This window comes from Danio rerio, chromosome 10, assembly GCF_052040795.2.
Source record: "Danio rerio strain M-AB ecotype USA chromosome 10, GRCz13ab, whole genome shotgun sequence".
NCBI classification, from domain to species: domain Eukaryota; kingdom Metazoa; phylum Chordata; class Actinopteri; order Cypriniformes; family Danionidae; genus Danio; species Danio rerio.
The window spans coordinates 552,501-565,561 of NC_141030.1; the positions used below are offsets into that span (position 1 = coordinate 552,501).

Consider the following 13,061-nt stretch of genomic DNA (forward strand, 5'->3'; position numbering starts at 1 on the left):
ACATCTGCATCCTATATATGCCCATACTATGCATCATGTGGACATCTCATATACTTTCATGTGCATAAATAAATTGTTTAACATTGGTTTTGCTCTTCAATATTAGGTACACTGGGAAAGTCAGCGACAGGCTAGCAGTTTGCATTCAGCCTCCTTTCCATCAGCCAGAACCACATGATCTGACTCCAGTGAAGAGTAACGATAGCAGCATCCAGAGCCAAACTCTGACGCTCAAGGTATTGCAGAATCACAGAAAAATCTCCTCATTTTACATAAGTAGTTTGAACAAGCAGCAAAAGTTATCTTTTTTTTTTGAGTTTGTCTGTGTAATGTTTCTCAGTGTTTGTTGGACGTGTGTTTGTGTCAGTGTCTAGATGAAGATGAGGATCCAGACAGTAAGCGTCTGACCACTCCTCCTCCACTACCTCCTAAACCAGATCCAGTCCTGCTCAGGAATCATCTGGCTGTGCTGGAAGGTGAATGGCAAGCGATTGGTGGGAAATGATGTTTCTGCAGGTCTGTCTTCATGATCTCTCATTGTGTTTTATTTTACAGAGAGCCTGCTTCAGTCCAGGGCGCTGCTGCCCTCAGGACACAACATGAGTCCGCTTCAGTCCTCAGAGTCGCCCACTAAAGAGCTCTATCAGCTGACTAGAGATCAGGTGAGAAACAACACTAACGCACTAGGTCTTGACACATTTTGGTTTTGTGATGTTACTATTTAAAACTATTTACCATGAGGTAAGTCATTTTACTCAGGAATGAATCACAAATACTGTAGTAGTTCCACCTGAAATCAGAGACATTACTGGCTGAAAATCAATGCTTTATAAAATATGTAATAAACATACTGATATGCAAATCTCTAATAGAATAAAACAGACTGAAATGTGCAGCTCTAATAGAACAAAACATACCACTGTGCAAATCTCTAATACAGGGGTGTCTAAACTCAGTCCTGGAGGGCTGTTGTCCTGCATTGTTTAGTTCCAGCTTCCTTCAGCACACCTGCCTGGACGTTTCTACTATACCTAGAAAGACCTCGATTAGCTGGTTCAGGTGTGTTTAGTAGGAGTTGGAACTAAACATGCAGGACACCAGCCCTCCAGGACTGAGCTTGGGCACCCCTGCTCTAATAGAATAAAACAGAACGGTATGCAAATCTCGAATAGACTAAAACAGACCGATATGCAAATCTCTAATAGAATAAAACAAAACGATATGCAAATCACTTATAGATTAAAACAGACAGATATGCAAATCACTAATAGAATAAAACAGACCGATATGCAAATCCTGAATAGAATAAAACAAACCAATATGCAAATCTCGAATAGAATAAAACTGACCGATATGCAAATCAATAATAGAATAAAACAGACCGATATGCAAATCTCTAATAGAATAAAACAGACAGATATGCAAATCACAAATAGAATAAAACAGACTGATTTGCAAATCTCTAACAGAATAAAACAGACCGATATGCAAATCTCTAATAGAATAAAACAGACCGATATGCAAATCTCTAATAGAATAAAACAGACCGATATGCAAATCACTAATCGAATAAAACGGACCGATATGCAAATCTCTAATATCATAAAACAGACTGATATGCAAATCTCTAATAGAATAAAACAGAACGGTATGCAAATCTCGAATAGACTAAAACAGACCGATATGCAATTCTCTAATAGAATAAAACAAAACGATATGCAAATCACTAATAGATTAAAACTGACAGATATGCAAATCACTAATAGAATAAAACAGACCGATATGCAAATCTCGAATAGAATAAAACAGACCGATTTGCAAATCCTGAATAGAATAAAACAGACCAATATGCAAATATCGAATAGAATAAAACAGACCGATATGCAAATCAATAATAGAATAAAACAGACCGATATGCAAATCACTAATAGAATAAAACAGACCAATATGCAAATCACTAATAGAATAAAACTGACCGATATGCAAATCACTAATAGATTAAAACAGACAGATATGCAAATCACTAATAGAATAAAACAGACAGATATGCAAATCTCGAATAGAATAAAACAGACCGATATGCAAATCACTAATAAAATAAAACAGACCGATATGCAAATCACTAATAGAATAAAACAGACTAATATGCAAATCACTAATAGAATAAAACAGACCGATATGCAAATCACTAATAGAATAAAACAGACCGATATGCAAATCTCTAACAGATCAAAACAGACCGATATGCAAATCTCTAATAGAATAAAACAGACCGATATGCAAATCACTAATAGAATAAAACAGACCGATATGCAAATCCTGAATAGAATAAAACAGACCAATATGCAAATATCGAATAGAATAAAACAGACCGATATGCAAATCACTAATAAAATAAAACAGACCGATATGCAAATCACTAATAGAATAAAACAGACTAATATGCAAATCAATAATAGAATAAAACAGACCGATATGCAAATCACTAATAGAATAAAACAGACCGATATGCAAATCAATAATAGAATAAAACAGACCGATATGCAAATCTCTAATAGATCAAAACAGACCGATATGCAAATCTCTAATAGATCAAAACAGACCGATATGCAAATCTCTAATAGATCAAAACAGACCGATATGCAAATCTCTAATAGATCAAAACAGACCGATATGCAAATCTCTAATAGATCGAAACAGACCGATATGTGAATTGTAAAGTTCATACAACAACAAAAACCCTCAAGTTTGTCTGTTGTTTATAGATGGGGATGAGGATATCTCCTCTACTCTCTCAGGAACATGCGTCTGAGCCCAGTCTGCTCCAGTCGGACAACCACATGTCTCTTCAGCCCATAAACTCTCTGACGCTGAACTCCTGCTCTCTGAGCCTGAAACACTCGGCCCGCCGAGGCTCACAGCGGGCAGAAACTCAGGCTCCACAAACCATCCCTACACCCAGCGCCCTCAGCAGCCGCTCCGGGAGTCTTTCCTACGACAGTCTACTGCGTCCAGCGGGACACCAGATGCAGTTCAGACCCACAGATACAAGTAGGTATCACTGCAGCCCGATAATAAAACACAACAGGTTACCGTGAGGTTGGGTTTAGTGTTAGGGTAGGTGTAGACATTCATAAAACACAATAGGTTGGACTGTACAAGACTGTACACTGTGTCATGTACAAGACATTTAATAAATGAACACCAGGAGGTTTGCACAGCCCACTTGGAGCTCGAGTCCCACCCACTTACCTTCGTTTATGCCCTTGTCTCCACAGATCTGTCCCGTGGACCAGTGCGCACCTGCAGCCCGGTGTTCCTCACAGGACAGTCCCCGCAGCACCGCGAGCCGTCCCCTGTCTGCTACGACAGCCTGCCGAAACCCGTCATGAGCTCAATACAGGAGCGCCGCGAGCCCGAAGATAAGCACAGCAGCACTGCGGACGCCAGCGGGATCTACGATGTGCCCAGCAGACGCAGCCTCCCACAGGATTTCCGTGGGTCTCGGGGCGCAACTCCTCCGGCATACGGGTCCCGGGAGTTCCTGCTGAGCAGCGCGGCGTACGGGTACAGCAGCCGCTCACATCTGTCCTCATCTTCATCTTCATCTCTGACCCGCGCTACTCCTCGCACCGCTAACTCTCCGCTGCACTTTAACCGCTCGCTGTCGCCATCGTTCTATCAGTCTCTGGAGCGGCAGGTGTTCCCGCCCGGATCCTCGTACGGGCCGCAGAAAACACTGGCCCTCATTAGAGGAGAACAGCAGACACAACAACAGCCCTGAACACATGGACATCAGGGACACACACAGATGGAAGAGTTGTGTTTCTATGTCCATTACCTACTCTTAATAATAATAATAATAATAGGTGAGAGTAGGAGCGTAGATTGACCGGCAGAGCGCTTGATTTACTGGTCAATCTACGTTCCTCCTCTCACCTATGGTCATGAGCTTTGGGTTATAACTGAAAGGACAAGATCTCGGATACAAGCGGCCGAAATGAGTTTCCTTCAAAGGGTGACAGGGCGCACTCTTATGGATAGGGTGAGGAGCTCTGACACCCGGGAGGAGCTCGAAGTAGAGCCGCTGCTCCTCCACATCCAGAGAAATCAGCTGAGGTGGCTCGAGCGTCTGTTTCGGATGCCTCCTGGACGCCTACCTAGGGAGGAGGCCTCGGGGAACACCCAGGACACGCAGGAGGGACTATTTTTCTCGGCTGGCCTGGATCCCCCCGGAGGAGCTGGAGGAAGTGTCTGGGGAGAGCGAAGTCTGGGATTCTCTCCTAAGACTGCTGCCCCCGCGACCCGGCCCCGATCAGGGGTGGATTTTGTTTCTTGGCACTGAGCCACACAGTCCAACAGTCCTAATATGCACCCTTTGACTTTATTTATTTATTTAACTGTCTTTTCTTATTCTATTCAATCCTTTTCTACGATCCAATTGATTTTCTACATTTGAGTTAAATTTAATTAAATAAAAAAATTTTATTAATTAAATTAAATTTAATTAATGAATTAATTTTGAGTTAATTTAAGTTAAATTTAATACTTTTTAAGACATGTTTAAGACCGTTTTAAATAAAATTTTAGACCCATTAAGTAATAAAAGCTACTGAATTTTTCAAATGGCCCAGATGGAAAATATTTTTATTTTCCTTATCAAAAATATATATAATTTAATAATACAATAATACATTATTAATAAAAATATTTGTATTTTAGATTTTATTTCTTAGCTAAATATTTTAAATATTGTGTAGAAACAAGCAAGCTCTACTTGTATCTGTACACTTTTTTTCCAACATAAACTTAATGACATAAACAATGAACAATGAACAATGAAATTCCAACATAAACAATGAACGATTGTTTTAAATGTTTAAAAAACTATCAGAAACTAAATCTATGCACAACAATCTGTTCCGGGTTGGTAAATACATGGAGAACTTTTAACCAAGTATTACTGTTAGGAAAATAAATAACCATTAGAATAAATAGAGTTAAAAAATTACCTGGTTAAATAAAAAGTTAAAAGTTTTATTGAGATTATAAAACTTTTAACACAATAATAATAATCAGTTTTATTAATAATGCACCTCAGACTCACGGCGCTACAACATTCTTCTTTTTATGTATTTAAGAAAATGTATTAACAAAAATATATTATATAACTATTATACATTTACTATAATAAACTGACAAATATTATATCCTACAAGCAAAAAACAACAACAAAAAGTACTTTTTACCATGACAGAAGCTGACACACAGTTCAAAACTAAATTAGAATTATTTAACAAATATTTCCCAAGTGATGCTCATGTCTTGTTTCTTTTCGTTTTTCTGGTATAAAAAATCGGCTAACATCAATATTACTATGCAATATGTATATTAAATATATAAATATCATTATGGTCCAACTACTGTTGTCCATAACCTAATTACCCTCGTGAAGCCTTTAAATGTACTTTAAGCTGAATACTAGTGTCTTGAAGAATATCTAGTCTAATATTATTTACTGTCATCATGACAAAGAGAAAATAAATCAGTTATTAGAAATATTGTTTCAAAAGTTTAACACAAATTTGTGTTGAAAGAAATCTCTCTGGTAAACATCACTAGGGAAATATTTGAAAAATAATTACAGTTTGCCAAAAGAGAGTTAATACTGTAGCATTTAAAACAAATCTATATACAAGAACAGATTTTATTTCACTCATATAGCTTAATATATATATATATATATATATATATATATATATATATATATATATATATATATATATATATATATATATATATATATATATATATATATATATATATATATATAATAACTTATTATGTGCTTTAAAATTGTATAAATGTTTTAATATAATGAAATCCCAGCTATATTTTGTTTTCTCTTTTCTTTCGGTATCATTATTGTGTTTTAGGGTTTATTTCTTGGCAAATAAACTGAGTTGTTGATGTAGTAGTGTTCTCAGTGATCTTTATGTTGTCTTATTTAATGTTAAATTTGAGTTTCTGGGACTCAAACGCCCTCGTTCTGAAGTTGACAGTGTTTCTCCATGAGGATCTCAGTGTAAAGACTCGCAGCAGAGACTCCCTCTGCTGTTCACTGAGACTAATTACACTCATTTTTACTGAGTCTGAACCTGTTTAAATACCAGTCATTTGTTTCCTGACATGCTTCCACACTTTTAGTAAAATATGTTTTGGTTCATCTCTTTTTTATATTTCACATTTAGTGTCGTCAAGCTAATGTTCAACCATTGTAAATATCTGCTGTCATCAGTATGTCTGCATTCACACTGGACCGGTCGGTTGAGCTTTTTTTTATTTAAACAAAATATAGATATATTTATGTTGTTTGAGAAAATATAAGGGATCCCTGACTATCAGCTCTTTCACTGTTTTTAAAAAATTGTTTTACATTTTTATTGAATTATACCCTAAAGGAGAGCTGTTATACACCCTTTTTACAAGCTGATGTTGAGTGTGTATGTGAACGTTTGGCTCAAAATATCAAATAAATAATGTTTTATAACTCTGAAACTGACCCTGTCAGGCTTTAAGTCTAACTGTGTGGCATTTTGGTGGCTGTCGCTTTAAATTAAAATGAGATTGTGCTCTTTTCAGACGTACTGATGTTTTTAACGTCTAAAAATCAATGGAAGTGAATGAAACCGGAAGTGTCGAAACATAAACATTCAAATGGGCGCGCGCCCGCTCGTACGTCAAGGATAAGGTAAAGAGTATATTCATATTATTAATTAATTTACCGATTATATTGTATTTTATTGATGTCTACACATTCCCCAAGTCTCACAGCAATGTAAAAATATGAATTATTGTTTTACAATGTCACAAAATTATGCTATATTGTTATATCCGCAGCTGTATCCCTTCTAGACTTTTTATACTGTCTCTATATTGTTTACCACGCTAATTTGAATATTCAGTCAGAATTAGCATGTAATTGTGACTTTAAAACAACATCAACACTATCTAACTGACTGTAAACGTGGAGGTAAAGTTGGTATATTCACACATTCGTTCATTTAGAAGTCCCTATATTGTTTACCATGTTACTTTGAATATTAGATCGGAATTAGCATGCAAGTATGACTTCAAAAGAACATCAACACTATCTAATTGACAGTAAACATGGCTGTATTTTGATAGTTATTGGCTGCTAATATGAATTCCCCATTTACAATTTTCAAAGAAAACTTTTATGAAATTATATTACTAAGCAGAATGTGTAAATATCCCAATATCAAACCAACTTTACCTCGATAGTAAAATAATCTTGTTTTTAGCTTTCAAATAACATTATTTTGCTTGTTTAAAGGAAAAACTTACTTTATTTTGACTTGTTATTTCTTAAAACAAGACAATATTTATTACTTGTCCAGAAAATGCTTCTTGATTTAAGATATTTGAGTTATTTGGACTAGAAATGAGTCAAACACACATGTATTTCAGTGTAGTTTTGAAGTCTGGAACTCTCTGAAACACTCTTTCTGCTCCGCTGGGAGGATGTTTCCAGTTCTCTTGTTTCCATCAGCATCAAACTGAAGCATGTGAAGTGCGGTGATCTACATGTATAAACAATTAATGTGTCCACATGTCTCTGAATCTCCCCGGTTAGTCAGATCAGAATGAATTTTACAAGTGTGAGTATGGAAAACGGCACAGATGCTCAATATTGATGTGCGAAAATGAATAAATCAGGTTATGAATCATGTTTATTTAAGCTTTCTATGACCTCTGCAGTGAGCTTCTGAATATCAGGCTCATGTCTGAGTAAATTTCAGGATTTTTCTGCACGTCTTCATCGTGAACACAACACACTTGTAGAGCTAGGATTGATGCTGTGTTTCCAATCAAAGATGTCATTTAGATATGCACAAAGCTGGAATATTTCAGGAAGTATTTGCAAATAATGCAGCACTTCCAGTCAATTAGAAACCTCTCAGTTCCTGATAAACGTGCTCAGATATTGCTGAGAGAAGTGGAGTTTGCTGCTGGGATTCTCCACTGTGGTGTTTGTTCTCCTCTAATAAATGAGCTGCGCCTCAGAAGATGAAATGCAATGAATGCGGTCGCTTCTGGAGGCGTGAGACGGGAGAGCAGACAGATGCTCAAGAGAGTTGTGTAGGAAATAATAATAGAAGAATACTGAAGCACAGTGATGACGGACTGACAGAGGGCTGAGGCCTTTTACAATCAGCACAACAACATCTCACATCTGACACAATACAAAGGTGGAAACATGGAGAGCTGCAAACTAACATTACTGACGCAAACACTCAATCACAGCATGCAGACTGATGCAGACTTTACTCACTACATCTGTTTACAGCAGAGTGTATGAACATACTTTATTATAGATAAGAAGTTTATCAATATAAATAAGTTGTTTTATGCATATTTTCAAGATTTATGCACATCTTTCAATTTCCGTTAAGCATTATTATATGAAATAATCCAAAATGTGAGGAGAAATAGGTGGATTGAAACACAGCTACAGGCATCTGCTGCTGCTGCATGGTTATGTGTCTGGCATATCAAAGGAAGAGTTCAGACAAACATCAAACCTCTGTTATCGTTTTCTTGGCCTTTTGCGCACAGCTTGTGTTTCTGCTGCTGAAGGCAGACAGAGAGCTCATCCCGCTCATCATAATACAATATATATTTCCAAATATTGCAAAAATGGCCATTGGAATTTCAAATATGTACATATATTCAAATATATATATATACAGTTGAAGTCAGAATTATTAGCCCCCCCTGTTTATTTTTCCCCCAATTTCTGTTTAATGGAGAGCAAATTTCTTCAGCACATTTCTGATCATAATAGTGTTAATAACTTATCTCTAATAACTGCTTTATTTTCTCTTTGTCATGATGACAGTAAATAATATTAGACTAGATATTCTTCAAGACACTTCTATACAGCTTAAAGTGACATGTAAAGGCTTCACTAGGGTAATTAGGGTAAAGTTAGGGTAATTAGGCAAGTCATTGTATAACAGTGGTTTGTTCTGGAAGTATGGAATATGAAATGGTCACAGTTTTTCTCAAAATATCTTCTTTTTGTGTTCAGCAGAATAAAGGAACATGAAGGTTTGGAACCACTTGAGGGAGAGTAAACAGTGAGTAAATGTTCATGTTTATGATAACTATCCCTTTAATGGGCCATGACACGCCCCACTTTCGGTTCAGGTCCACCATAGAGTTTTTTTAAAAGATGCATCATAGTGGGCGGAGCTCTGCGAGCAAAGGGCAGGAGTGGGCGTGGCCAGCAGAGCAGGGGAGAAGGAGGGGAGGAGCAACTGTTGTCAGTCAGTTCACAAAAGGAGACACAAACCATGCGGAGAGCCATGATTTTATAGCTTACAAAGTTAAAATGCCAAGAAATAAACAGTAATGTAATGCCCTGCTACATTTGTAATTTCATATACACACAACCACAATTTATATCATTATAAAGATAATGGTGTTCATATAAACACTACAAATGAGGACTTCTCCCTCAATCCCCGGGTCTGAATGCAGACTCAGTGCAGCAGGTCTCTTGCCCTGCTCAACCATTAGCCCTGCTGGTAATCTGGAGAATTCCACAGCAGCACGGCGATGTGTCTAATGTGAACAAACTCCTGATAAAAGACAACGTCCGCCATTCTCCAATTCTCGTACTGATCTCCCGACAAAAATGCTTGCTGCACACACACAGCTTTGCTGTATTAGCCCTGACAGGATCGCGGGGAAAAACATGCAACAAACCCCGTGGATCATGGAAACAAACACATGCGACCCTTCATGAACGGCTTAATACTGCATGCCGTGGGTCTGGGGACGCGTCTCACCCAGTCGTCAACGTAGGATTTCACAGCTGAGCTTGGCACTGTTGGCAGGTCTGCTTTGCCTTCGGAAAGCACGTGCAGTCATGAAGAAGAAGCCGGCTCTTCTCATAGGACAAGAAACTCCGCTATGAAAAATAATAAGAAACCGACATGTCATCTTTGCACTTCCAGTTTCCAGCCCCAAAGATCATTTTAAACCCGAAAACTGAAAATAGCTGACAAAAGCTCAAGATTACCCAGTTTTCCCTACAATTAAAGCTAACTGGTGCTAACATTGTCCTAACTGATGCTCAACACACACACATATCTGTTAACATCTCAAAAAAAGTACTCTAGGGTTTCGTGAATGGCTTTCCTTGTTGCATGTTGTGCTTTAGTGTTACAGCAGGGGGCGCTGAAGTGGACGCTAGTGTGTGTAATCAGGATTCATCTGTCATGTCATTTTTAAAAAAAAGGCTCCTTACACAAGCTGATGCACTCATAAATGTGCATGCATGCTCTGGTCAGATTTAAATGTGCACTGACAACCTTGTGCTTCAGTATTCTGCTGTTAAACTGAATGCACTTGAATGTATACAGCTATTACTCTGTGCATGATTAGCTATTTATGTGTTTGCATTAGCATTTTGTGTTGGACTGACATGATCTACCGTGTACATTTCTCCTCAGATTAAATTCAGCAGCACTTCATTAATTCACATCACTTTCTCCGGGTGTTTTATCTCCATTAATGGATTCTCGTCCTCTCTCATGAAGCGTGCACACACACAGACACACATATGCACACACACACAGCAGTAATGAAGATGATATAGGCATGAGGCTCATCGCTGTCTGGCTGATTTTCTGGTTGAAACGCAGTGACATTCGGCTGGATTTCCACACTCTCGGTGCCGCATGATGAAATGCCTCCTGTGGCGGCGGCTGAAAGAGCCGAATAAATCATCCGGCCGGATAGCTGCTCTCTGGAGGAAGTTGTCTTACATTTATTATTAATCACAATTCAGAAAGAGTTGTTCCCTATTTATTATTCATCATAAAACTGCTCTGGGCTCTTTCCCATCGCAGTGTAGCTGGAGGAGTGTTTGCATTCGCCGCAGGTGTGTGAGTGTGTGTGTGTGTGTGAGGGGACAACTCGAACTTTCGGCTCATCCGCAGTGACTCGAAGAGCACCCCGTCACATTCTGAACACACGTGGTCATTCATAGGCCCCTTATTTCCCTGATCTCCACACTCAAACCGACAGAAGATTGTTTCAGCTACAGAATAAATAATGTAAAAGTCAATTCACACAGATGTCTGTTTACAATCTCACAACTCTGACTTCCCCTCAGAGTTCCCTGTGTATATCTGTCAGGATTCAGCACATAGGAGAGCTCACTAGACTACTGAGATGTAGAAGGTTACGGCAAGACTGTGGATGAGACAGATGGCTAGAAACTTGTGCTTGAATCTTGCAGAGGAGACTAGACTCAGCAAACATGTTCCTGCAAGGGTCCATGCAGCCCACACCGACACCCAGGAGCCCTCACTAGCCCACACCGGCCCCCAGGAGCCCTCACTAGCCCACACTAGCCGCCAGGAGCACTCACTAGCCCACACTAGCCACCAGGAGCCCTTACTAGTCCACACTAGCCACCAGGAGCACTCACTAGTCCACACTAGCCACCAGGAGCACTCACTAGCCCACACTAGCCACCAGGAGCCCTTACTAGTCCACACTAGCCACCAGGAGGCCTAACTAGTCCACACTACCCACCAGGAGGCCTTACTAGTCCACACTAGCCACCAGGAGGCTTTACTAGTCCACACTAGCCACCAGGAGGCCTTACTAGTCCACACTAGCCACCAGGAGCCCTCACAAGCCCACACTAGCCACCAGGAGCCCTCACAAGCCCACACTAGCCCACCAGGAGGCCTTACTAGTCCACACTAGCCACCAGGAGGCCTTACTAGTCCACACTAGCCACCAGGAGACCTTATTAGTCCACACTAGCCACCAGGAGCCCTCACAGGCTCACAATAACCACCAAGAGGCCTTACTAGTCCACACTAGCCACCAGGAGCCCTTACTAGTCCACACTAGCCACCAGGAGCCCTCACAGGCCCACACTAACCACCAAGAGGCCTTACTAGTCCACACTAGCCACCAGGAGCCCTTACTAGTCCACACTAGCCACCAGGAGCCCTCACAGGCTCACAATAACCACCAAGAGGCCTTACTAGTCCACACTAGCCACCAGGAGCCCTTACTAGTCCACACTAGCCACCAGGAGCCCTCACAGGCCCACACTAACCACCAAGAGGCCTTACTAGTCCACACTAGCCCCCAGGAGCCCTTACTAGTCCACACTAGCCACCAGGAGGGCTTACTAGTCCACACTGGCCACCAGGAGCCCTCACAGGCCCACACTAACCACCAAGAGGCCTTACTAGTCCACACTAGCCACCAGGAGGGCTTACTAGTCCACACTGGCCACCAGGAGCCCTCACAAGCCCACACTAGCCACCAGGAGGTCTTACTAGTCCACACTAGCCACCAGGAGGCCTTACTAGTCCACACTAGCCACCAGGAGCCCTCACAAGCCCACACTAGCCACCAGGAGGCCTTACTAGTCCACACTAGCCACCAGGAGGCCTTACTAGTCCACACTAGCCACCAGGAGCCCTCACAAGCCCACACTAGCCACCAGGAGGCCTTACTAGTCCACACTAGCCACCAGGAGCCCTCACAAGCCCACACTAGCCACCAGGAGGCCTTACTAGTCCACACTACCCACCAGGAGGCCTTACTAGTCCACACTAGCCCACAAGGAGCCCTAACTAGTCTACACTAGCCCACCAGGAGCCCTCACTAGCCCACACTGGCCCAAGGAGCCCTCACTAACCCACACCAGTCCCCAGGAGCCCTTACTGGGCCACACTGGCCCCCAGGAGCCCTAACTAGCCCACACTAGCCACCAGGATCCCTCACTAACCCACATCAGTCCCCAGGAGCCCTTACTAGGCCACACTGGCCCCCAGGAGCCCTAACTAGCCCACACTAGCCACCAGGATCCCTCACTAGCCCACACTGGCCTCCAGGAGCCCTCACTAGTTCACACTGGTCCCCAGGAGCCCTCACTAGCCCACATTAGCCACCAGGAGCCCTCACTAGCTCACACTAGCCACCAGGAGCTTTCACTA

The 13,061-nt window shown here is 40.8% G+C and overlaps 2 protein-coding genes across 4 annotated transcripts in view; both read left to right on the top strand.

Annotated features, from left to right (window-relative positions):
• zdhhc8a (zDHHC palmitoyltransferase 8a) overlaps positions 1-4,498 on the top strand; it is a 15,799-nt gene extending 11,301 nt beyond the window's left edge. Inside the window, exons 7-11 of the mRNA XM_087269929.1 lie at positions 107-236; positions 368-476; positions 556-662; positions 2,766-3,051; positions 3,279-4,498. Of these exons, the coding sequence (XP_087126055.1) occupies positions 107-236; positions 368-476; positions 556-662; positions 2,766-3,051; positions 3,279-3,784 (1,138 nt within the window). The 3' untranslated portion in view covers positions 3,785-4,498. The remainder of the gene's footprint in view (positions 1-106; positions 237-367; positions 477-555; positions 663-2,765; positions 3,052-3,278) is intronic.
• Positions 4,499-6,703: 2,205 nt separating this feature from the next.
• arvcfa (ARVCF delta catenin family member a) overlaps positions 6,704-13,061 on the top strand; it is a 48,940-nt gene continuing 42,582 nt past the window's right edge. For 2 of the 3 annotated variants that reach the window (XM_087269917.1, XM_087269919.1), the window contains exons 1-2: positions 6,704-6,751; positions 9,119-9,164. The gene's annotated coding sequence lies outside the window, so the exon portion shown is untranslated. Of the gene's footprint in view, positions 6,752-9,115; positions 9,165-13,061 lie in introns of all 3 variants that reach the window. The other variant, XM_087269918.1, reaches the window with a different exon arrangement.